The 27245-nt window shown below is 36.1% G+C and overlaps 1 protein-coding gene across 3 annotated transcripts; it reads right to left on the bottom strand.

Annotated features, from left to right (window-relative positions):
• On the bottom strand, nucleotides 1–27245 carry LOC138691146 (transmembrane protein 42). Of its 3 annotated transcripts, none has more exons than XM_069812894.1 (3): nucleotides 26974–27245; nucleotides 12649–12795; nucleotides 1–361 (listed from the first exon to the last, which is right to left on the bottom strand). In XM_069812894.1, exons 1-3 carry the CDS (start codon nucleotides 27082–27084, stop codon nucleotides 242–244), a joined length of 378 nt encoding a protein of 125 aa, XP_069668995.1. In that variant the 5' UTR covers nucleotides 27085–27245; the 3' UTR covers nucleotides 1–241. The 3 variants fall into 3 exon arrangements, with proteins under 3 accessions (XP_069668995.1, XP_069669012.1, XP_069669004.1); XM_069812911.1 differs by having other exon boundaries at nucleotides 27039–27242; XM_069812903.1 differs by lacking the exon at nucleotides 26974–27245 and adding an exon at nucleotides 19412–19535.

Below are 27245 nucleotides of genomic sequence, written 5' to 3'. Positions count from 1 at the left end.
TAAAAAAATAATGTTCTTTATTAATTACATTTTTCTTCAATACAGACATGGAACTAAAATAATATTTTCAATACAAATTTTCTTCCCTAGACTATAACGTAACTTCAAATCACACACAATGTCTCAGTAGTCTACTGCTGGATGAATGAGTTTCGTTTCTATACAATATGGCTTTAGTTTTCAGTCGAAATTTCGTAGTTATCGATAGATGGAACACAAAACAAAAGAAAGCTGCGTCAGCTTATTCTTCATGCTTCTTCTGCGATTGGCATATCAGCGTCAAGCCCGACACCACTAACGTCGCGCCGACCCACCATAGCAAAGATGTCGCTTCTCCGAACACGATTCGTCCAATCAGAGCCTGCAACAGCAAATTATATGGATATCTCAACCAAAATTAAGTATTAGTACACACAATGGCATAGAGTTTACAAAATTCTCTATAAGGCTACATTCGCAATGAAAATTAAATATAAATGTAGCATAACTTCAAAATTATTAGGCGTATCAGCATTCACAATGTTGCAAGTAAACATAAATGCTATATACAGTTACAGAGAAAGTAAATAAAGCAAAAAATAAATAATAAATACGAATATGGCGCTTTCTTTCCCACAGACATAACTTTCCACTTAGGGTATTTAGGGTCCAACTTGCGCGGATAGGCTATTTCTTGTACACTGGGCTACAAAAGAAATGCCGATACGAAATTACATCGTTTTCCGAGGTGAAAAGCTATTTTCCTGACATTAGTTTTTTTTATTAAACATATAAATATGACTTTTATAACATGTCCACGTTATTACTTAATATGAACTGATTTTAAATTATTCATATACTTTTATTTTGCAACAGTAATAAGAATACTACATGAAAATAGTGAAACTGCAGTTTATATGATATTCCACAGCCTTCTTTATTATCCATGGATGCTGTCACTGTTACAATCGATATATGCGGCCAGTTGTGTTTCATATTGTATTAACACAAAAATGTATCAATTTTATTTTATAACTAGCCGTACCCGTGCGCTCCGCTGCACCCGTTAGAAATAAATATAAAGTAATTACATAATTAAAATAGGACATTTGATCCAGGAAACATTCGTGTTTGATAAAAGATAAATCGTTTAATATGTTACTTCATTTATATTGCATCCAAATAATTAAAATGCGATCATTTCGGTCCAGAGACACTCATTTGGTGCAATGACAATTCATTTTAACCTGTTTCTTAATTTTTATTATATGCAACCATAGTTTAATGAAGATTGACATCATTTAGATTTAATGTGTATATTTTATTTTACTTGTTATAGGTTTCCATTGAATTATGGTAATAACTTAATTTTAACCCTTGTTTTCTACGTATTCAGTAAATGGCGCTTGGCCCACTATGGTTGTGAACCCTTCAAATAACTTAAATTATATTATATAATATTACATATTATATTATATTATATTATATTATATTATATTATATTATATTATATTATATTATATTATATTATATTATATTATATCAGAAGTTACTGTAATAACATTATAGCATTATGTCATCTAGAGAAACTACACTTTCCAATGGTGAAATAATAATTAATTATACAAATGGGTTAATTTAGCTTCCGATATTACTTCATACAAACACAGAAACATTCTCTGTAGGCTATCTTTCATAGCTTTCGATTGTTGCTGTCCAAGGCCCCTTATAGACGAAGTCATTTGTTTTTTAATTCATTACACGGCTTTAGATGACAGTTATATTAATTTTAAAACTCATTTATCTCATTAAATATCAGTCCTATCAAACTTTTTCAAGGAATAAAACTTATCGAAAATTATTTTTAAAGAAACTTTTGTTACGTAACATTTTTCACAAAAATCAATAATAAGCGAAATATTTTGATTTATTTAATTCAGGCCCCCTTATAACTCCCCTTTTAAATAATGTATTTTGAATGCCATATAGCCTAAAATCTAAGTTACAACGAACTTAATTTATATTCCAATTTTCATCGAAATCCGTTCAGCCATTATCGCGTGAAAAGGTAACAAACAGACAGACATACAAATAAAAATTTCAAAAAAGCGATTTTCGGTTTCAGGGTGGTTAATTATATATTAGGACCAATTATTTTTGGAAAATCGAAAATTACCAGAAAAATTTCGGCTACAGATTTATTATTAGTATAGATATAAATATAAAATTTTATTATGAATACAGATACAGAACTGAAAATTGAATCTAATTGAAACACTTAACTACAAATTTCTCCTTTGCTTCAAATAAGAACTCTTTGAAAAATTCGGGCCAGTTAAAATGTGTTTGTATCACTGCCTGCTGAACTGCATCCCATAGTTGCATAAACTGTCTGCTCAATCAAAGTTATTTTGCTGCTAGGCAGTACCCACCTCTATTAACATTATCAGTATATGCAAAGTCACTATCTGCAACCTAGTGGCTACTCGCGCATAACCGTTGATTGGGCAGGCAGTGTTAAGAGTCATAGTGTGTGATCCAGCAGGCAGTGGTTTGTATAATTAATTCATTAGGTACAGCGAAGTCCTCGTAACACGATAATATTTGAAATCGATAGCGACTTCGACTCGGCACTTCTTTTACAGCCCAGTGTACTACATGCGTAAACAGACACGCATCTTTCATCAGTGGCGAATTCATTCAGAAACGTCTAAGTCAAACAGGCGGTTTGGGGTTACAGTCCAGGTCGGACGTGGAGTTTTTCATTTTTTCATTCTATTAAAAGTAATTAACATCATTTTCAAAACCATTGTCATCCTCTTCAGCGTCTCGTAATTGTCTTCAAAATCATTATAATTCTATTCAGCACCATCATTCTTTACAAAATCATTATCATTCTATTCAAAATTATGTTCAAAATCAATACCCCCCCCCTTTTCAGAGTCATCATTGTCTTCAAATTACTATTACCCTATTCAAAGGCTTGTATATCGTCTAGTAAATCACTGTCATAATAATAATAATAATAATAATAATAATAATAATAATAATAATAATAATAATAATAATAATAATAATGAGATGTTAAAATCTGAACAGTTATATTACTTCCACCCTGTATATGACAGCGGACAGAACGTTCGGAGTAAATGCCAATCCTACATTCGCCTTTGCGAGTATGGAAAACTGCGAAAGAATCACACTCAGATTGGCCGGCCTCAGGATTTGAACCCGAGCCCTTCCATTGAGAGTCCGAGATGATACCGACTCGGCCACCTTCCTGGGTCAATTACATAAACACAGTGTCGCAGTTGGAAACAAAGTTTAGCGGCTACTAACTTATTAAAATCTCCTTGGTCAGACTAGACTCTGTATGGACTCGTACTGCACTTCTTTTCCAAAGTTAGGCCTACTTCTTCGTCATGCAGTCACCTCTGCAGACCCCCTTCCAGATCGCAGTCAGTATTGCATATATAAGGCAAGGGATTAAACGTTGGCTAGTCTCTTATATTGAGACAACTCATCTTGCCTAAGGTATTTCCGTGGTTTTCCTAAGGCGTTAAGACAAATGTCGGGATGAGCTCTAAAAGAAATGGGCCACGGACCTATATGCCCTTCCCCATAAAATCCCCCTTTTTCTTTTCTAACAAACGACTTAATGCCCTAGTTCAGACTTTATAAAAGTACTAAATACATGTGCAAGGTCACTCATGTAGTAGCTATGCGAAAGGACAGGGAACCTTCCAAATTGCAGATTCAGAATTCACGGCGTCCCTCCTGGCGGTCTTCACCTGCCTTGTCATCGAACAACAGACGACAGAGTCTTCTCGACTCCTCCTGCACTGCGAAATGACACAGTTCATTTCAATGTGCAGATTTACACCAGCCATCTCCTCGTCCTGTCCCGTGATCACTTGATCACATTTCCGTCCCCCTCGCGTATATGGTACCTAAGAGGTTACGTCCATTTTCGGTTTTCCCCTTCAAAATTTTCTAGAGCTCCTTCAATGGAGCGGCGTAACCCGGAGTGAGACTAGTGGCCAACAGGCTTGGAGCTCACATATTTAGTTTCGTACAGCTCCCAACCCCTTGCAAGGACGCGTTTGCGTACCTTTTAAATTTGCCCTCCCAATTCTCCTCTTTCGATTTTTCGTTGGCACTGGTAGCCCAACACTTTCTAGGAACAAAAGCCTAGGAACTCTTTTACTGGAAGAGTATTCCTTTTCCTTATGCAGATATCGTTCATTATACTCTTAGTAATCCTCATTCACATTCTTTAGTTGAAATTGGAATAGAATCTATAACATGTAACTGGACTCAAGATTCATGAACGCACGAAAAGTAACAATATTTCTTTCCTCTAGCAAACTGCTAGCATTACGCTTGAGCGAGTTTTAAAATTAGCGAATCAGTGCAGCAGAATTCGTGAGGCACCACATCATAAAATTTGTGTTATGTGAAGGCATCTACGTAAGTTTTGAAATTTGTGAATCAGTATAGCAGATTTCTTGAGGCGCCATGCCATAAAATTAGTGTTAATTACTTATAGAAATGCCACGGCGCTATGCAAGCTAGAAATTAACAAATCACAACTACTTCTGAAGTGCCAGACCATGGTTTTCGTTAAAACAACGAATGGACTAGCGTTTAAGCAAAGGATATGAGATGCCAGCCGCTACTTTTATGCCAGATATGAAAATAAAAATGTTTTTCAAATAGCTAACGTCCTCCTTTCAAAGTACGGTATATTAAAGACTATTTAAACATAATTAATATACTTTCGAGTCTATATTTTTTCCGGTACGGTAACAGCGAGTTTTTATTTCAGACGGTACGACGTACCGGCTCGTACCGGTCCAACTACAGCACCACAAAAACATCGTTATCATTAAAATGGCTTCCGTGTTTAGTATCACCATCAAATCATCAAGGATTACACTTGATTCTTTCTTACGACGACAAACTCATGGCTAATGCTTTGTGCAAGAGTAGACCTCCCTTGTGTTGTTACTCGTAACAATAACGCTGTGGTGAAACACGCGCCGATCAATCTCGTTTAACTTTTAACACGCGGCATCGAAAAGGAAGCCAATCCATTTGCATCACAAGCCTGCTCGTGACAAAGAATGCTTTCATTTCTGTGTTTTTGATAAAGCGGAGCGTGAAACGAGGCCAACCACACGTGCTGAACCGGCTGTTTGATCTACACACGGATTCCTTGTACATTTATTTCATTTTGAAAATCAGGGCGTGTCGTTGGCTGAACGATTACTATGGTGTAAATTCCACTTTTATCAGATGACCAAACAGACCTCTGGTCCCATGTAGTAGATTTATTGCGCATAATACTTTTTTTATTTTTGAAAAAAAAAAAAGCCGTGATGATATACAGGGTGTAACAAAATTATATAGAGTGATTAACGAGGATTTATCGTTATTTACGGAGCTTATTTCTGAAGACAAAAATGTTATATAAACATAGTTCCTAGTCTCAATATTTTCAGAGTTACACTAATTTAAAGTTGTTTGTAAAATACGTTTTTTCTTTAGTTTGAAGGTAAAAGAGTAATACAAATAGAGAATGAACCATTCAGAAGTATCATTTCTTTAATTGGCAAGTATTATGAAGCTAAAAATGTGCTGTGAACTCCTTAGTTGCTTCGTACAGACATCTTTTTCTATTTTTAACTAGAAAATTACATTATTCTTACGCACTTATCACAACAAATATTACAAATCACACCAATTCCACCGACTTAATTATTTGTAGTTCAATTTTGCATCCTAATTTACAGTAGCCTATTGGAGAGTTTACAACACATTTTAAAAAATGTCGCCGTCCACTTGAGTACACTTGGCCGCATGCTTGTGAACGGCACTCGTCGCTCTACGTAACTGCATACGGCTTTGATTTCCGTAGCGCTCGCGCTGGCTGCTGACTGCACGCTGACCTAGATCACGCGTTCACAGCAATGCGTTCCAATAACGAAACATAACTCTATAAATATTGAGAATAGGACCCATGTTTATATGACATTTTTTGCTCAGAATGTCTTCGGAAATAAGCTCCGTAAAGGACGGTAAATCCTCGTGAATCACCCTGTATGTCAAAGCTTTAGGGAAACAATGTTCTCATCCACACCTGTGGAGTAACGGTCAGCGCGTCTGGCCGGGAAACCAGGTGGCCCGGGTCCGATTCCCGGTCGGGGCAAGTTACCTGGTTGAGGTTTTTTCCGGGGTTTTCCCTCAACTCAATATGAGCAAATGCTGGGTAACTTTCGGTGCTGGACCCCGGACTCATTTCACCGGCATTATCACCGTCATCTCATTCAGACGCTAAATAACCGAAGATGTTGATAAAGCGTCGTAAAATAACCCACTAAAAAAAAACAATGTTCTTATGCAGAGGATGAAAATATGTTATATGAGTATGGGTTCGTAAATGCTTGATTTATTTGTTAGAGCTCCTTTTCTAAACCCTGCTTACATTGTATGATGAGCAAGCTATTTTTCTAAACCCTACTTACTACGCCTCCAAATTAAATCTGCGTCCGGAAAGAATGTGAATCACCTTTCCCTCTCCCCGTCCCCTTTGCAACCTACGAGGAAATACTAAGTTGATAATGAGGTGTTTACTTTCGTGAGAGCGAGTTATATAAGATAGTGGTGAATACACGTGTATAGGGGGTGCTGAAAGTGTTGTACCCGTACAAATATTGTTTTCTACCAGTGTAAAGTGCAGTAATCGTTAATTTTAATAGGCTATTTCAGATCGTCTTCACGTACAGTGCATACTCAATACTGTACCGTGAAAGGAATGTGCTTACTATTGCGTCATCTATGTAAAGCCTATACATATGTAGGTTGTATTGTAAAATTAGGTATTTTATGTGTTATTGTTAATTGTAATTATTGTGTTAAATTGTATTGTGTATTCTTATTTTATTGTGTATATAATTGTATTGTGTATTGTATAATTGTATTGTGTATTGTAATTTTATTATGTTTTGTTTATCATTTCATTGTGTATTGTTTATATTGTGTATACCACTGCTACCGGGTGCTTGCCCACTTGCAGTGTAAATAAATACATACATACACATTCGATTATTGTGACGTTTTGTTAAGTGACCTAAGTTCTGAACTGTCAGTCAAGTTACAGCGAGCTCAGAATATGTGCGTCAGATACGTGTGCAACATCCGACGATATGATCACATATCACCGTCCTTCGCAAGTCTCTCGTGGCTCCGACTTAAAGAACGCAGAACTTTACACTCTTTGTCTTTACTCTTTCGAATTCTGCACACCTCAACACCAAATTACCTTTCGTCTCGTTTCTCTTATCTATACTCTAACCACGACGTAAATACCAGATCACTTATCTGTGGCACGCTAAATATACCTCTTCATAGAACATCTTGTTATTCCTCATCTTTTACAATATCCACCTCGCGTCAATGGAATTCCTTGTCACAAAGTATCAGGGGCTGCAAGACAACAAACACCTTTAAGAACAGCTTAAAAGATAACCTTATTAGCATTTCACTCCAATCATACTGATTTTAACTATCACTGACTACACTGTTGCTTTTTTCTTTAGACATCATCCTGATTGTGCTGTATTTTCAAAATTGTCTCATAATAATCTCTTTCTATTATCTAATATCATTTGAAAAATATTAACATTCTATGTATTTTAGTTTAATTCTGCTACACAGTTTATTTCAGTGTTTAATTAATAGTTCACAGTATTTTGTTGTTTAATTCGTAAATAACTCTTGTATACATGTAACTCTCATCTAAATCAAATTGTTGAATTCTTTGTAAGTTCATGCATACGTATATACACTTTTTGCTGGTTGAGTGGAAGAGAAGGCCTTACGGCCTTAACTCTGCCAGCTAAAATAAATCATTATTATTATTATTATTATTATTATTATTATTATTATTATACATCTATTGGAGCGAAGTAGATAGATTATATTATTATCATTATAACGTCATTTTAAAAGCATGCGCTCTCCTACATTATTTCCTGTATTGAGGGATTAAAAGACCAGGAGATTAACCGTGATCTAATTTTGTAACTAGGGTAGTATAAGTATGTGTGTATCAGTGTTATCGTTTGTGCTTTGAGTTAGCCAATGGAGGTGCGTGTACCCACGTGTGTGACCTTATGACATCGACATTCATTCACAGCATCACCCCGCTGCGTCTCATTCCCCTGAGACTTTCTCCTGGTTGGAGTACAGTATAGTTATTTATTGCACTGAGGTACAGTATGCCTCAACTAATATTACTAATATTAATATTATGCACCGTATTTCTTACGTACATTATATACATTACCTCATTCACTGCATTATCTCTTGTAACATGACCTCACTCACAGACGAAACTATACGTTTTATATTAACAACGAGCTACTAGCGCTCGTCTCTTGCATTCACAGGACGCAAATTTAACTTGGGGGCGTAGTACATTGTATTATGCGCAAGCCATATCGGTTTTTTGTGGAATACCATCATAGCTATCGTGTACGTTACACCCCATAACAGAACAATGAACACCAGAACTATGGGAAACACACAGAAAGAGGATGTACGGTAGATTACATCATCCCCACCCCAATTCCACCCCATGTGTAATTATATTCTAACCAGGTAAACAATAGCGACTGACGCAGCGAATATTTAGAAAACATTTTAAGGGCATGTTCCATACCGGTACACCAGAAACAACTGGGTATGTAAGTTTCGAACTACAGCGTCTACAGAAGATAAAAAGCATGGAGGGAAACCAAAGACTGCATGGATACTGGAAGACGTCGATCGCATAAGGCAGTGGTTCCCAACCTTTTTTGAATGACGACACGCTTTACTGAACGTATACGATATCGCAACACACTTATTTGTTTTTATTAAAAATAATGATATAATAATAATTAGTGCTTTTCTTCTGGAGAGAAAGGTGGTGGAACTCTGTGTAGAATATTTTATAGCGAACGAGGAGATGATTACTGTTCACTGCACGGAAATTTTGTCGTTTTTAACTTCCTTCTCGTCCAACTAAGACTTTCGAGGTCTAAGCGGAATTCAAAGAAAAATAATATTAAAAACATAGTTATTCACACATATTTCGGTTCCATGATGAAAAATGTAACAAAAAGGTGCCGATATACCGAGCGTTCCGTCAGAAAAGAGCACTAATAACAATTTCTATGTAGTGTCGGATATCCAATGTTGTAAATAGGTCAATGTTAATACGCAATCTAAAAAAAAAAAGCAGCAACTTGAGTGGCATTAGAAAAAAACAAAGATGTGTCAAAAATCTCAACCTGTCTATTTTTATTATCGTTTTTGGAAACTCACCTATTTAAATTAATAGTGGTTTGCGCTTGGTGGGTTGCACAGAGTTTCTCTGTACGTGGTCTTATGATTGACAGGCCAACACGTAAATCATCTTTAAGATGCAGAAGTCTGTTATTTTGTTTAGAGTTCACTATTTTCATGGTAGAAAATACTAATTGATTGACATAAGTATGACGTTGAAAACGGCAATTCTAAATGTCTTTTTAGTTTATTTGGCACTGACTGATTTGACAAAATATTTTCGCACATAAGACATCCGAGATTTTGTTTATATTCATCTTCACGCCACGTAAAACCGTATTGCAAGTATTCATCACTATAATATTTACGAAACGCAGTACGTTTTTGCGAATCCTGAAGGGAACTTTCGCTCACATTATTTGAATTAGTACTGTTGTCATCTAATCCAGAACTTAATTCAGATTATGTTTTTTAACTAAAAATTTGTCCATAAAAATCTAAATAAAGCACTTTTGATAAAATAATCGCACTATGACCCGCTCACACATATATGAGCCGTTCAGAGCAGAAGTGGTGTAAGTCAAAGATGGGTAATGAGGGTTAAAGTAAACATTCTGTAAAATAGAGCGCAAAGTAGCAATTAATATTAAATTTATTTAAACTATTAGTAGTCAGTGGACAGCAAGGCGGACATATTAATTGCTACTTTGCGCTGTATTTTACAGAATTTTTATTTTAAACCTCATTACGCAATTTTGACTTACACCACTTTTGCTCTGAACGGCTCATTCTGAAACTGACCAATATGTTTTAACGATTCTAACCCATGTTTATTACTATAGTCCCGTCGCTGTAATTTTCGGCAGCCAATCGCGTTGCAGGTCGGCTACATTTAAACGTGTGCGTCTTGTGATTCGCTTATGAAGACGTTATTCATATCTTAAGGCTCAATAAATACTTAATGTAATCGCCCGCCATTTTGGCTCTTTCGTTGGCGTTCGCAGAAAGCACACGAAGACGTTATTTGCCGCTCAATTATTTGCTGAATTACAGTGCGTTTGATTTATTATCATAGGAGCTACGGCATGATAATGTTTAACGGTGTGGCAAATAGATTCCTCGTCTGGTAGCTCGGCAACGTAAGAACAAAAATGGCGAACGATACTACCGACCTAGACTTTATAGAGCCTTCACTTCCTAAGACGTAAGCAAAGAGGAGGAGTCACGCCGGGAATAACAGCGTCGCGACTATAAGTGGAAAAAGTAAACGAATTATTAAGCATTGTTGCAGGTGTTCGATTTCATTCGAATTATTGCCACGACGAAAAATTAAACTGAGCATTGTTGGAGGTGTTCACGTTTCATTGGTAAAGTCTGCGTCAAAATAAAATGTACCATATCAAAGACTTCGTTGTAAACAGACTTCCTGGATGGCATGAAATTTACGTTTCAGTCCCGAAATTTCGCAACACACTCCATGGGGCTGCGCGACACACAGGTTGGGAACCCCTGGCATAAGGATTGATTTTCAACGAAGTCCCAAACGATCATACGCCGACATGCACAAACACTTCAAATCTCAAGAAGGTCACTGGGTCGGATTTTGCACAAAGATCTGAATTTCCATCCATACAAGTTTCAGATTGTGCATCAACTTTCAGACCAAGATTGTGTTGTAAGGACGATATTCAGTGAGCAATTTATTGAATTAATAACATAGCAGCCAGGTCTCATTCGGCGAATGATAATGTCCGATGAAGCACATTTCAGTTGTGGCAACGTGAACAAACAGAGCATGAGATACTGGAGTGATGTGAACCTTTTGAGCTTCATCAGAAACCTCTCCACACTCAAAAGGTAACGATGGTCTTCACATATGGTGGATTTCGTCCATACTCCTTCAGGAAGTATCGCTGAACTATAATGGGCTACCTTGTTTTGTGATGCCACAAAAATCACTGCGCTTTTTCCTGCATAGACGCCATTTTATACTGAACTGCACTGTACTGCTGTGCTATATGCAAGGTAAAAAACTCTGTGAGTCGTTCAATATAATGCCGCAACTTTCATTTTCCTATCTAAAATAGTTTTTACCAGGTGCAATCAATATATTTCCGAACTGCACTTGTATTTATTGTACCGTTAAACATACATGCGCTTGTCACTGAAGATCGTTAAGTCAGCCTATCAAACAGCGTCAGATTGTCTTTAAGAACTGAGCTTCTACACGTGATTTTGTGCAAATATGTCAAGGATATATTGCGATTTTTTCTGGAATCTCTTCATATACTCGTATGCCTTACGACTACACTTCTCTGCCTTTCAAGTGATACATTTAGTATAGATTCCAGGCGTTTCCCCGGGTTCCAGATAACTGCTCCGTTACTTATGTCCTGTGTGTTGCCTACATTCAGGGCAGTCCGGAAATTTATTGATTGCCCCTTGTAAGCTATAATTGTTCATAATCATGGAAAGACTTTGTGATCACCCTGTAATTAACCTCCTGACTTGTTATAATTAATACCTACTGTATTTAATATAATTTTAATATTAAGACGATCTTTCATTTTAAAACCATGTTCCTTTGTAAATGTTATAAAATCAGTGTTCTGTCACTTTGTATATTTTGTGCTCTTAGTACTTGAATTTGTCATAGTAATAATAATAACAACAATAATAATAATAATAATAATAATAATAATAATAATAATAATGGTTTATTTTAACTGGCAGAGTTAAGGCCATTCGGCCTTCTCTTCCACTCAACCAGTATGATATAAAATTACTACATTGCTATAAACAAAACATAATTAATACAATATAATACAATACAATACACAATTAATATAATACAATGACAATTCTTTTTAAATTTCCAATACACCAATAAAATAATTATGTAATAATAATAATAATAATAATAATAATAATAATAATAATAATGATAATAGTCATACCTAAATATAATTAAATTATTAAACTCGATCATTATTACAATTATAACTTCAATTTGACTGCATCCGTAAGTAATCGTTCAGCCTTTTCTTGAAAGTGGTTATTGTCTGGCAGCCCCTAATCTTGTGCGGTAGAGAATTTCATTCACGGGGGACTGAGACAGTAAAAGAGGATGAATAGTGGGATGTTCTATGAGAAGGAATTGCTAGTATTTGGCTCTCCTGTCAACCTGGTGTTTAGATTGTGATTGGAGGATAAGTAGTTAAACCGGGAACGAACCACGGACCACGGGAAAGGGACGCAGTTGTCAAGTATTCGACATAGGAAACCATCTCCCCACCAATACTGTTTACACGCAGTTTTCTTCACCGGAAAACGTACCGAAGTGATGTAGTTGACAGCCGTGCTGGTGACGGTGGCGGGCAAAGAAGACTGGGCCTGTTGCAGAGCCTTCACGAAGCACGTCCACACGCCGGCGTTGAACACTAACATCAAGGCGAACAACGACGCTTTCGTCAGGAGGCCGGCCTGTAACACATCACTTAAGGTAAGCGTTCACTACATCGTATCGCACTGCTCGTACGAATCGCACGCAACGGATATTTTAAGTGCAGTGCGTTCACTGTAACGGCTCCACCTCATCGCCTCATCGGATTCCCCTATCAGCTGTTTAAAACATGACGTCGTACGATATTGACATTGCTGAAAGCAGAGGAGTTGAGGTTAGGTCTATTAATTACGTCTGTTAGCGAATAAGAATTTGCAATTGCTTCATGCGTCTTAATTGAAGAGGAAGAAACGAAAGAAATATTGGTTACATAATATATTTGCAAGAAACGACTTGATTACTGTAATGGGAACGCCTCAAATTATATAATTCTTCGCAATTTTCTACAAGCGAAATAAGTTTTCCGTCTGCCATTTTGGCGCGACACTGAACATGGCACAACATAATAGTAACAGTTGGCCAATCAAAATTGATTTATTAAAGAAGGCCATAATCGCACGCATCGGAAAAGTTGCCCATCCGAGAAGCGTGGACGGATTTTCCGTGAGGCGATGCGTGCGATACGATGTAGTGAACGCGGTTACATAACAATTACAGCAAAGATAGTCTTTTTCCGATCCGTGCGATTCGTCCGATTCGTGCGATACGATGTAGTGAACGCTTACCTTTACTGTATATACACACCGTGTGTCTCTAAAAATGTTAACACTTATATGGGTAGAGATTCCGTTAATGTTTATACACAGGATCTAAGGACAAACATGTTTTCATTTCTTCAAAATAAGGTAGGCCATGATATTTCCATGGTTACAATGAATTTGTTTTCATCTCTACTGTAAAAATAGCTACAAAATTCAGCTTGAAGCAAAGACGAAAAATTGAGGCGTGGATGAAAGTGTTTCAGTTCCCTACAATAATTCGCAAAAAATATTAATCCTATTTCAACAATGATCTACCATCTAGATTAACAATGTACAGCATTTATGACAAGTTCGTCGAAATCGGCTCAATTGTTGGCAATTACGAAACGAATAGCGATCGACCATGTACAGGCCGATCTTTTGAAAACATAGTTGCTGTACAAGAGGCTTTCTTAAGTAGCCAAGCACATCAACAAGACGATACAGTGCAGAATCTGGTCTCTCCAGGTCAGTGTACGGAAAATCTTGAGGAAGGATCTTGGGATACGACCATATCATATGCAACGAAGATGGATTGGTAGAGGAGGACCATTGCGATGGCCAGCACGTTCCCCGGATCTTGCTCTGCGACTTTTGGCTGTGGGTGTGCTGAAAGACCGTGTATATACAAACCACATAATGTTCTCGATCTGCGAGAATAACCGATCTAATTGCAGAAACTCCACAAGAAATTTACATCCAAGCTCTGCATACAACACGGGAAATGTCCCTTACATGTGTTGAACACGATGGTGAACAAGTAAAGTTAGTGTATATTAAGTGTGAATCACTACCCATGTAAGTGTTAAAATTTTTAGTGAGTCCGCCGAGTTAGTTTTTGTTTCTCCTGAAAATTTATGTGTTTGGACTATGGTTGTTTTTCCAAAAAAAAAAAAACTTCAATTATGTAACTTCAAATTAATTCCGAAACATTGCAGAAATTGAGTTTCAACGCGCAGTTGGGAACACAGAATTTCTCTTCTCAACATAACCGCCATAAAAACATGGAATTTAATTTTATTTGGTTATTTACTCCGTTAAGACGATAAACTATAACAATGCCCCACTGTATTCTGCGTGAGTCATTGTGAATAATGAAGAAACAATAAAATTATGGCACAGGAACGGCAGTACCTCGCGATAACTTTCTCCGAACTATATCCACCACAAAATTCAGTTGGATTCCCGGAATTCGGTCCGGAAACTACGACAAAGGAGGCAGACATTCTTATCGTGTGTATGAAAAACGAAAACGTATGACAAGATCGCGCACAACATAATGATCTGCAAAGGATTAGTAAATCATTATATGACACACACGTTCGAGCTTTCAATTGTAGTTGTGCAGCATTTCGGAAGATGCGAACGGGAACATCTTACAAACTCAGCGGGAAGAAACTGAAACCTGTTCAAAAGTTTGGCTACAGAGCGCGTGTTAGCTGTACTTCTTGTAATCTACTAGGATGCCACAACTTGGTCCCGTCTTTCCGTTCTCACACACAAGCGTTTGTGTTACCATCTTCTTGTCTCTGAATAACTTAGTCTCTATATTTTGAAAGGCATTTTAAATAATTATAATTATCTTCTTGACTGAGAATAGCCTCTGTAGCTTAAAAAGAGACGTGAAATGAATAAATTACAGATACAATTGTCATCTGATCGCCTATAAATAGCATCAATAGATTAAAAGGAACGTTAAACAAAGAATTACAGTTACAGTTATTGTCACCTTATAGTATATGAGTATGTCTCGTGACCAGAATATTCTACGAAATAGAAATACAGTATAAAAATTGAAAATTTATCCTTTGTAGAGGTGAAAAAATTAAGATATTTGAAGCAACAGCAACAAATATAAATGACACTCGGGAGGAAATTAAACGCGGAATAAATATGGGAAATTTTGAGTTCATTTTTGCAAAATTCCAATAAGTCAAGCACTAAATCAGAAAGAAAATGTTATTCAATCATATGAGTTATTTTACTGTAAATTATACAGTTATAAATATACATTTTATTTATTAATACTGTCATGGCGAAAACGTTTACAGTATTGATAAATAAAATTTAAATTTATAACTAGGCCTATTATTTACATTAAAATAAGTCATATGATTGAATAACATTTTCCTTTTGATTTAAAAATGAAAAATGCTTGTTATTATTCGGTTGAGAAGCATTTGTCATCTAGTCTGCTGTTGAAAAATCTTAAAGTTAGAATTTATAAAACAGTTATATTACCGGTTGTTCTGTATGGTTGTGAAACTTGGACTCTCACTTTGAGAGCGGAACAGAGGTTAAGGGTGTTTGAGAATAAGGTGCTTAGGAAAATATTTGCAGCTAAGATAAATGAAGTTACAGGAGAATGGAGAAAGTTACACAACGCAGAACTGCACGTATTATATTTTTCACCTGTCATAATTAGGAAACCACAACCGCCTATCCCAGATTAGGTATTGCGCCACGTGCAACAGCGACACCCATTATACGGGCCAAGCTCGCTGTCCAAAATATCCAAGGACTAATCTCATAACCTCCACCGATCCCACGCATGTCCCCATAGACACCCACAAACCAATACCGAAACCTATACCCAAACCATCACAGTCCGTCTTCAAACCAACACTTCCCAAACCCGAATTGTCTTATGCGGATGCAGCTAAGACTATGACAACCAAGACAACCACTACAGACGATCCACAGACAGACAAAACAACCACGGAACAGCTGGTCGAGGGGGTTCTACGTTCTGCTATGCAGAAAATAGAATCCTACATTGACCGGCAACTAAACAGACTACAGGACGAAATAGTGACATTCACTATTTCCTTACTCACTACAGACACAAACCCCACGAAACGACACACGACACTTGCCACAGCCAACCAGGCAGCCAGACGGCTTCTACGGAAACGAGTAGCCCACCACTTTGTTGGTAACAGGTTACGAGTCTCCCTAGCGCCACTACAAAAACGTGACTAGGACAGAACTAACCAGGGCACTGGACTCTCCACCTCTCATTAACATCTGCGGGGCATGGTGCTAACTTCACTTCATTCATTCACTCACAATTCAACTGATAGCGTGCACATTTTCATATAATCATTTACAGGGGAAATACACTACGGTTAGATGAGAGGGCAAACGGCTTATAGCTGGGTACCTCGATCTAAAGTTAGCGAATTGCATGTCGAGGAACCAATGGAGGCATGGGATGCTTACCCTGCCTGCCATTTTAAACATCATTCATTCTTTCTTCGTCCCCTTTCATTCGTTCGTTCGTTCGATAATTAGGAACATTAAATCCAGACGTTTGAGATGGGCAGGGCAGAAATGCATATAGAGTGTTAGTTGGGAGACCGGAGGGAAAAAGACCTTTGGGGGGGCCGAGACGTAGATGAGAGGATGATATTAAAATGGATTTGAGGGAGGTGGGATATAATGGTAGGGACTGGATTAATCTTGCTCAAGATAGGGACCGATTGCGGGCTTATGTGAGGGCGGCAATGAACCCCCGGGTTTCTTAAAACTAAGTAGACTAAGTAAGAAAGTATTGTCATCTTGTCGTCTTTGAATAGCCCTTGTAGTTTAAAAGGGATATTAATACAGAATTACAATTACAACTGTCATTTTATCATCCCTGAATAGTTCCTGTAGTTTAAAACAGATATTAAATAAGTAACTACAATTACGCTTATCATGTTATCGTCTCTTACTAGCTCCTATAGAACAGAAGAGACAAATAATAAATTACAATAAAATTATCATTTCACCTCACAAAACATCATACTCATAAATATACTTGCACAAAGTGAAATTTGAACGCAAACCGTGTCTTTCCTAAATCTTAAAACTGCTTATCTTAAGTTTGTGTACAACGTAGACCTATGTTAGAAGATGTTTCTTGTAGTGCTGTTGAAAGACAAAATACGTAAGCTTATGTGCAGTCCCATCCTGTGTGTTCCCGCGCCGAAGCAGCTGCTGTATTTCGCACGATAAATGAGCCACGTAATGTTTGAAAACTAGTTTTTATTTCTTTCATGCAAGTACTATATTACTGTCTCACTCTTTGTGGTTCTCATTTTGGATAGTCTATAACTTATAGACTACATTATTTTAATGCTAAAATACGGTACCTATGTTTTACATTCAGAAAAACACCTTGTAGATGGTGGCATTTAAACTAAAGTTTTTAGAACAGATGTGTGGTTAAACTACCCCTTGTCCTGCGTACATACTTAGTCAACTCTTCGTAATGCGAATGCTATAGCCTAGTAGGCCTATATCCCCGTTGCGTAATATGCCTCGTTCAGTTAGAATAAAAGGTCACAAGAGGGAAAACAGACGAATGTGTGAGAGTCTGGAGAACATAAGTGATAAACTGTCAACTGTTTTCCTTCATTACAGACAAAGTGTTCCTAGCACGGACAAAAACAAAGAATCTATACTAATAATAAATCTGTAGCCGAAATTTTTCTGATAATTTTCGATTTTCCAAAAATAATTGGTCCTAACATATATAAGTAACCACCCTGAAACCGAAAATCGCTTTTTTTTTTAATTTTTGTTTGTATGTCTGTCTGTCTGTATGTTTGTTACCTTTTCACGCGATAATGGCTGAACGGATTTCGACGAAAATTGGAATATAAATTAAGTTCGTTGTAACTTAGATTTTAGGCTATATGGCATTCAAAATACATTATTTAAAAGGGGGGTTATAAAGGGGGCCTGAATTAAATAAATCGAAATATCTCGCTTATTATTGATTTTTGTGAAAAATGTTACATAACAAAAGTTTCTTTAAAAATAATTTGCGATAAGTTTTATTCCTTGAAAAATTTTGATAGGACTGATATTTAATGAGATAAATGAGTTTTAAAATTAAAATAACTGCCATCTAAGGCCGTGTAATGAATTAAAAAACAAATGACTTCGTCTATAAGGGGCCTTGGACAGCAACAATCGAAAGCTATGAAAGATAGCCTACAGATATTGTTTCTGCATTTCTATGAAGTAATATCGGAAGCTAAATTAACCGATTTGTATAATTAATTATTATTTCATCATTGGAAAGTGTAGTTTCTCTAGATGGACATAATGCTATAATGTTATCACAGTAACTTCTGAGTGAATCGAGGACAGGTAAGATTAAAATAGATTCTTATGCACAGAAAACTTGATAGGCTATTCTGTATATTCGTTTCCTGTATTTCCTAAACTAATTTTTATGACCAAATGAGTGGTCTCTGGATCAAACTGATCGCATTTTAAATTTTTAATTCAATTTAAATTAAGTAACATAATAAACGAATTATCCTTCTATCAAACACGAATGTTCCCTGGATCAAATGTCCTATTTTAATTATATAATTAATTTATATTTATTTCTAACGGGTGCAGCGGAGCGCACGGGTACGGATAGTAAAAAAATAAATTAGCAAGGAAACAGTTGAAAGCTACGAAATTGGATAGTGTAAAAAAGAACACGTGTATTTGTTAAACAGCCAATTATTCAGGAACATATCTATACATCGTTTCAGGAAAGCAAGAAGACTGAACCTCGTTAGCTCTTGTTAGCGCAAACTGTTCGCAAATATTGAAATAATTATTTTTAGAGTTGATTTTCACCTCACCTTCGGTCTCCGAAGACGAAACTTTTGACGCGTATTTACCATACTTAAAAAAAATGACACAGAACATTCCAATCTAATTATGACAATATCCGCGTTGAAATACGATATATAAACATATACTTTAAATCTTGAAATAACTTCAGTATCACTTGGGAGTTAGCTAACATGTTGTAACTTACAGGATGGCTCAGGAGGAATAGTAAATACTTTTGGGAGTGATGACATAGGCTATTCTGAGCAAATCTACTTTTTGCAACATGAAAGTAGGCCTACATTGAATAAAAATGTACCGGTACCGGTATTTATTTATCAGCTGCTTTTACCATGAAACCACAATTCCCAGGCAGTTCCATAAGCCTTCTTTCGAATAATCAAGCTGTCTGAAATTCCAGCAATTGCAAGTAGGAGTATAAACATCTTGATCCTTTTTTGGAAGTAATATTTTGTGTGAATCAGCATTTTTCTCCATGAAAGCTAAACAGAAAAGTAAACTGTTACATCTTGATGATAATTTACGTAATAGTCTGTCATTCACAAGGCCACGTATTGACATGCTGTGTAAATACCAAGCAGAAATACCTCATTAACGTGCCACTCCTGTTATTTCATAAATATTAATGCGTTGGATTTACTGGTATATAGTATGAATGAAGCCTTCCGTCTCAGAAAATAGTCAACCATTTCCCAACCATAAGTTCAAAGCATTTTTATCGACGTGAGGTTATGTTGTTTTACGAGCCCTCACTTAAGGGACGGGTAAAATTTTGATCATTTTCACTAAAAAAAAAGTTTTTTAAAATTAATCAGCAATCTCTTAAATATGTTGAGCTTGGACGCTGCGACGTTTGGAAGTATACAAATTACGTCATATTTAAATGGCTGCACCCTTGAATTTTAATCCATGCAAACTTTACAAGCTTTCACACGTTTTATTCAGCACATTTCGTCATATTCAAAGTGTAAAGGCTTTTACAATTTTGACGCTAATAACATAAACTTTGTCCACACCTGTGGAGTAACGGTCAGCGCGTCTGGCAGTGAAACCAGGTGGCCCGGGTTCGAATCCCGGTCGGGGCAAGTTACCTGGTTGAGGTTTTTTCCGGGGTTTTCCCTCAACCCAATACAAGCAAATGCTGGGTAACTTTCGGTGCTGGACCCCGGACTCATTTCACCGTCATTATCACCTTCATCTCATTCAGACGCTAAATAACCTTAGATGTTGATACAGCGTCGTAAAATAACCTAATAAAATAAAATAAAAACAAACTTTTCATTGAATGTTCTATATACTGTGGTTAACAAAACACGGTAGCATTTTTTTATAATTAAATACTTCCGAAATTAAAAATAAAACGTATTTAATGGACATTAAAAATTGAAAATTTGAAGTTGCATATTAAAAAACACTCTCTCTCTCTCTCTCTCTATATATATATATATATATATATATATATATATACATCATTTAAAATTCTGGACGCTTAGATCAGAGATGTCATAAAAATTACTTAAATTTTGTAAGAGATAGGTAGATTTTGAAAATATACACTTTTTTAATATGAATAACTCAAAAACCATACCATATATGATTTTTTTTATTTTAGTAGATTATTTTACGACGCTTTATCAACATCTTTGGTTATTTAGCGTCTGAATGAGATGGTGATAATGCCGGTGAAATGAGTCCGGGGTCCAGCACCGAAAGTTACCCAGCATTTGCTCATATTGGATTGAGGGAAAACCCCCGAAAAAACCTCAACCAGGTAAATTGACCCGACCGGGAATCGAACCCGGGCCACCTGGTTTCGCGGCCAGACGCGCTGACCGTTACTCCACAGGTGTGGACATCTTATGTGATAATAATGAAACTTATATGTGAGAATACTTATAGGAAGGGGATGAAGTGTACAAAATATGAAGTCTACCTTAAAAATTGAAAACCTCCTCGGGAAAAGGATGTAACATCAAATTATGAAATATGTGACTTACTGAAAAAAGTAATTTTTAAGCATTTATTTATAACAATAAATTATTGCGTGCAATAGCTGAATAAACTTGTATCCTTGATTAATCAAATGGTTTTGCTAGTAAATATAGTCCAAACGAAATATGCTCCTGAAATTGTTTTCCTTTCTCCTGAAACGTGAGTTATAGATTTTGTTGTTTACACTGGGAGGTTTTCAATTGTAAAAAATATAAATTTCGCCCATCATCGCCTTTAATGGGCATACAGTGAACTATTTGAGCGGTTGACTGCTATAGTCTGTAAGTTGTTTTCTGAAGAATGTTCAGTAGATGTTCCACATACTCCACAGCACAGCCTTCTGCATCATCATGATGTCCAGACACTTGAGAACCTCTTGAAGTGTACAAGGAGTTACACCTTGTTGCCGATATGGCTATTAGCGAAACTGCGTATTTATATAATTTATTTCATCAATACAGTATAATATTTTGCTTCTATAACCAAATTTTCACGTGTTAAGAATTGAATACCCGCCCAGAACAAGGTTGTAACCCTCATTTCTCAGAAATATGGTTGTTAATGATGCGCAATGTGTAATGTTTGTACTCGTGTTAAAATCAGCACACATATCTGATTGTCAACCTTGACCTAAAAAATTAAAAGCATGTACAGTAGGCCTTTATCCTTCGAAGAGGTGGAAAAATTCAAATATCTTGGAGCAACACTAACAAATATGAATGACACTCGGGAGGAAATTAAACGCAGAATAAATATGGGAAATGCCTGTTATTATTCGGTTGAGAAGCTTTTGTCATCTAGTCTGCTGTCAAAAAATCTGAAAGTTAAAATTTATAAAACAGTTATATTACCGGTTGTTCTGTATGGTTGTGAAGCTTGGACTCTCACTTTGAGAGAGGAACAGAGATTAAGGGTGTTTGAAAATAAGGTTCTTAGGAAAATATTTGGGGCTAAGAGGGATGAAGTTACAGGAGAATGGAGAAAGTTACACAACGCAGAGCTGCACGCACCTGACATAATTAGGAACATTAAATCCAGACGTTTGAGATGGGCAGGGCATGTAGCACGTATGGGCGAATCCAGAAATGCATATACAGTAGAGTGTTAGTTGGGAGGCCGGCGGGAAAAAGACCTTTGGGGAGGACGAGACGTAGATGGGAAGATAATATTAAAATGGATTTGAGGGAGGTGGAATATGATGGTAGAGACTGGATTAATCTTGCTCAGGATAGGGATCAATGGCGGGTTTATGTGAGGGCGGCAATGAACCTCCGGGTTCCTTAAAAGCCAATAAGTAAGAAAGTACAGTAGGCCTACAATGTGTTTTTCTCCATTTTTTAAGAATTCCGTATTTGTTGGTTACAACCTGTTTTGGGCGGCTATTCAATTATTGTTACACCTATGACTAATAATAATAATAATAATAATAATAATAATAATAATAATAATAATAATAAACCATGGCGCGGGCACATCGTTAGCCATTGTCTTTCCACGCTGATACCTCAGTTCGAATCGCGGCGGGAATTTGTGGTGGTCAGAGACGGTGCTTGGTGCCAGGTTTTCGCGGGGTACTCCCAATGGTGCACCGCGTACGGCAGCAAAAATAATTACAGATTCGGCATATCGCTCATGCATGGGAACGCTTGGGTGAATGGGCTAAGTGAAATACCCGTCACTGGTTTAAAAAAATAATCCATAGCGCAACAGCCCATGAAGGATCAAGGCGGACTGCTTGCCTTACGTTCACATGCCTCAACAGAGGTGAGCGATCATCAAACCAATACGAGCTAACGTGTTGTCAGAACGATGATTCCTCCCAGCCGTTATAGCTGGCTTACGAAACCGGATTTTTTATTTCGAATAGTTTTTATTTTATTCAGCTTCCTCCAAGTGAAGGCTGCCTAGAAGACAAAGCTTACCATAAAATTGTTGTTATAATGGGAAAAAAAAAATAAATAAAACAATGAAGAAGAAAAAGAATAAGAAATAGCACAATTAGAAATAATTGGAAAAGACTAAACAAAACATCATTAATTCCAGAAGAAACATAAAATTTCCTAGTATCTATTAGCTATTGGGCCATCACAGTCGTCTACTTAGCACTAGTTGCAAGACCCAACTTAAGTGAGCAGATCGCCATAACAAAGAGATCAATCTATTTAACTGTAGAGATGGTTTCTTAGGAATTTTATAGATCCCTTCACTGCAGACATAGATACTTCAGTGACAAGAGTTTGTCCTAGACCAAACTGCTTACAAAAATGCGCGAATCTTTTTGTGATGGTTCCTCTAGCCCCAATCAGTAATCCAATAACTTCGATCGACGTTAGATGATATTTTTCCTTATAATATGGTATAGTGGGGTCGTATATGTCGCATTTTTCCTGATGTACCTCAGCAGGTTGATTTTCATATGTTTCCATCCTTACAGTTGGATCAATTATGAATCCGCTTGTTGATCTTGTCGGGATAGCGATGATGTCAATGTGCCTTGTAGATCCATTTGTGGACAAACCATGGACCTCCTCCTCTACTTGGTAGTTTTTTCTCGTAGAGCCGATGCTAGGAGGGATTTATGGCCTTGTTAGCTCCTGAAACGCCATTTCTAAAGCTCTGATGCACACGGTTTTTTAAATGACTCTAAACTTTGATTGCAATTTCTCGTAACTTTAATTTTTTTTCCTTTATTCTCATAAAAAAGTTATGAGTCTGTATCTGCGGAACTATTAATGTACATGCATGATATTTGGTACACAAATTCTTTCCTGCGATTAGGAAACATTCCTCTGGAATACAAATTTATTTTCTTGCATTTGAAAAATATCCTTCCATATTTCTAGCATTCATTCTTAAAATTTTGAAATTCAATAATTATGCTACAGACATTTTAAAGAATGTGCTTTTGGAAGTAAAACGTAAAAGGCATTTTGAATTTATCTTCAGAAATGACTAAGATATATATCCATTTTAGTGAATTATTGTATCCTGATTTTTTTTTTCCGCTCCAAATGTTTTTCTAAAACTAATCTCGAATTTTAGATGTTGCAGCAATGATATTTGTACATACAAAAAATGAAAAATGTGAATAAATCGGGAAAAAAATGTTCAAATTATACCATCTCCTCCCCTGAAGTCAATGTTGGCAACTACCAATAAAAATAACAATTTCCTTTGAATATTACATTTATCAGCAGATATCATACTTAAATTTCAGTGTTAAGGAAATAGAGCAAAAAGCCTAGGACTACTTATTTACAAAATTATATCAATTGAAAATGTCAGACAAAAAGCTGGAGCTTATGATATCTACACGAAAACTCTCTCTCGCAAGCATGCACAAACATTAAAATTTAATGAGAGTCAGGGGCGTCATTTCAGATTTTCTTGGGTGTGGGGGCAAGATATTTTTGGGGAAATCTTTTAGGTTATATCGTGGAGTACACCCTCCGTATTTCCTCTGATATTAACTATTTTCCATGCCGTAAACTGGGACTAACATTGCCATAAAAAAGATTTAAACCGAATGACATTGTTGTATTGAGACATGAAATATGTTTATTGTCATGCAGCTAAATTGTAAAAATTACTCTACCGGTATCTAAAATTTCCGATTTCATTTGCCGAAATTCTGTTGCAAGCAGAGTCTAAATATTTAATTTCCCATAAGTGACTGACTGTTAAATCCACCCTAAATGGTATTCAGCATGTTTTATTGAACCTGTGTGTGTCTTTTTAAGGGTTTACAGTAGCAGCTCAAATATAGTGTCTTCAAAATCTTTATACTGGTCATCAGTTATTAAGACACTTCCTAGCGGAACCCATACCCTAACATCTGTAAGCAGTAAGGTAATAAAATCACAAATTCTGAAAGACATGGATTTGGTTGCACATACAGTCTATTTCGAATATTTAGTAAAAAAGGCCATTGTAAATTCTCGACTATGACTATAGTCTTTATAAATTTATTTTATGCACTGAAAATATTAAATTTAATTATTCAGTGGATTACAATACCAGATTTTCTAGTGTATTTCTAACGAAACAAGGCATTTCCAGATGTTATGCATTGCTACAAACAATTTCCTGAATTATTAGTACTAACAAATTTCTTATTTTATTTCTTATTTAGGCCTATAAAAGTGGAATATTTCAATATTAAAAGCACAGTTTTCATATGTTTTTCTTTAGTACCAATTAGTACAAATCACTCATTCATTAATTTTTTTTAATCTTAACCTTAGGGATGGGGTAGGGCAATACCTTGCCTCCCCCTAAATGACGCCCTTGATGGGAGTAGATATTGCTACGCAAAACATAGGCGTATGCTTCTAATATTAAATATTATATATATACATACATACATAGTGTAAGGTTACCAGATTTTTTCACAATTTCCAGGGACAGATATTGACATATATAAAAAATACTTTTAACATTTCTGTCAGATTGTCGTTCACTTATATTAGGCCTACTTACATTATTTTTACATAATTTAAATAATTAAAATATTGGTTCTCATTCTATTTACAGCCTAAACTATTGTTCCCCCCCACCCCCAGAAGAATGAATTTTTTAAGTAGGTCTTCTCTAAATTCCAGTTTTTCAGCAAATTCCTGACAGGTCATGTTGAAGTTGAACAATTTCTAAACTATACATTTTTCTTCTTTCCTGCAGTTGTTTTTTTTATTAACTTCGACAACAAAGGAAGACTCGACTGTCCCTCACCTTCAATTTTGATAAAGCGGCCAAGTTGCATTAACAAAATTTATCACAGTAATGTGCAAAAATCATTAAACTATATAACAATGAAAATTAACAATGAAAATCCGAGGATATCTGAGAAAAAAATTATAAAATCTGGGGACATTTCGGGGACGAATTTTTTCTGGGGACAGGAAGAAAAATTCGAGTACTGTCCCCGGGACCTTAACATAGTCTTCTGTCCAAGGGCAGGTTTTCACTGCAAACCCAGCATTCTCCAGTCTTTCCTAGTAGCTCTGATCGCATATTTTGGGCTATTAGGTAGTACTTTATTACTTATTAGCATATCATTTATTTCCATTTGCGCACCACACAGACATGAAACAAAAATAAATTAAGTACTTAGTTGACATTAAAATTTAATGAATATTAAAAAAAATTGGTTTAATGACATCGTCTGTTTATACACAACGCTAGAAGATGTGAAGTAAATAGGTACAATTAGAAATGACTGTGAGTGAAATGTAATAATTAGGTCTATAGTAAACAGGAAATTGGATTTTAAGTATTCTAAACAAACTTCCAGTTGCACTCAGTATTTATATAATGTAACAATGGGGGGGGGGGGACAATGTGGGCCTTAGTCCATGTGATGCAGAAAACTACAATTAACTTAGGTAGGTTTTCTAAAAATAATGTTATTTCCCCTGTTTTTTTCATTCCATCATTGTCATTTTCGCCATATCATCTCATATACTCTGAACAATATCTGGGTTAAAAAAGATTATTTAAACAAAGAATAGCCTACCACACACAAACTCATAATGCACACAGTTTCATTAACATGGTGTGAACCGGTAAAACAGGAGGTGGTGGTAGTTGCAGATGTAACGATTAAGCTTTTGTAATTACACATCCTAATTTTTAATTCAGGAACTGTATGTTTAATCATTAAATTCTAAGCTCTCTTCGTCCGTGTGCGAAATAACAGTCTTGATACACCATAAACTCAAATGTCATGGAGAAAATGGGCGTTAAATGATTGTGCCGTGCTATGTGATTAGATTGAGATTTTGGAGTGTAAAAATAGTGGTGAGGGATTTCACTATATCATTCATATATTTTGATTCATAATTTAAATTATTCATGACTCTATGTCAACAGCCATACAATCTAACAATAAACATGTATACTGACACATGTCGAGAAATCCTGAATGCCGGACAACTTTCCAAACAAACTTGCCACGGCAGCACACAGACCTGCACTGACAGCATAAATCACTTTCCCACGACGATAATCTGTCATTCTGATTTACTAAACATTTGATCTATTTCAGTCACTAATTGTCATTTGCACTTTAAAAACATCCCTTTTTATTCGGTAAACATTTACCAGAAACTGTCAAGAGAAAAAAACTATTTACTTTTCAACACCATTTAAATGATATCACTGCCACCATGCGGTAA

The sequence above is a fragment of the Periplaneta americana genome, chromosome 2 (genome assembly GCF_040183065.1).
Source record: "Periplaneta americana isolate PAMFEO1 chromosome 2, P.americana_PAMFEO1_priV1, whole genome shotgun sequence".
Taxonomy (NCBI): Eukaryota; Metazoa; Arthropoda; class Insecta; order Blattodea; family Blattidae; genus Periplaneta; species Periplaneta americana.
This window is presented reverse-complemented; position numbering and strand designations above follow the sequence as displayed.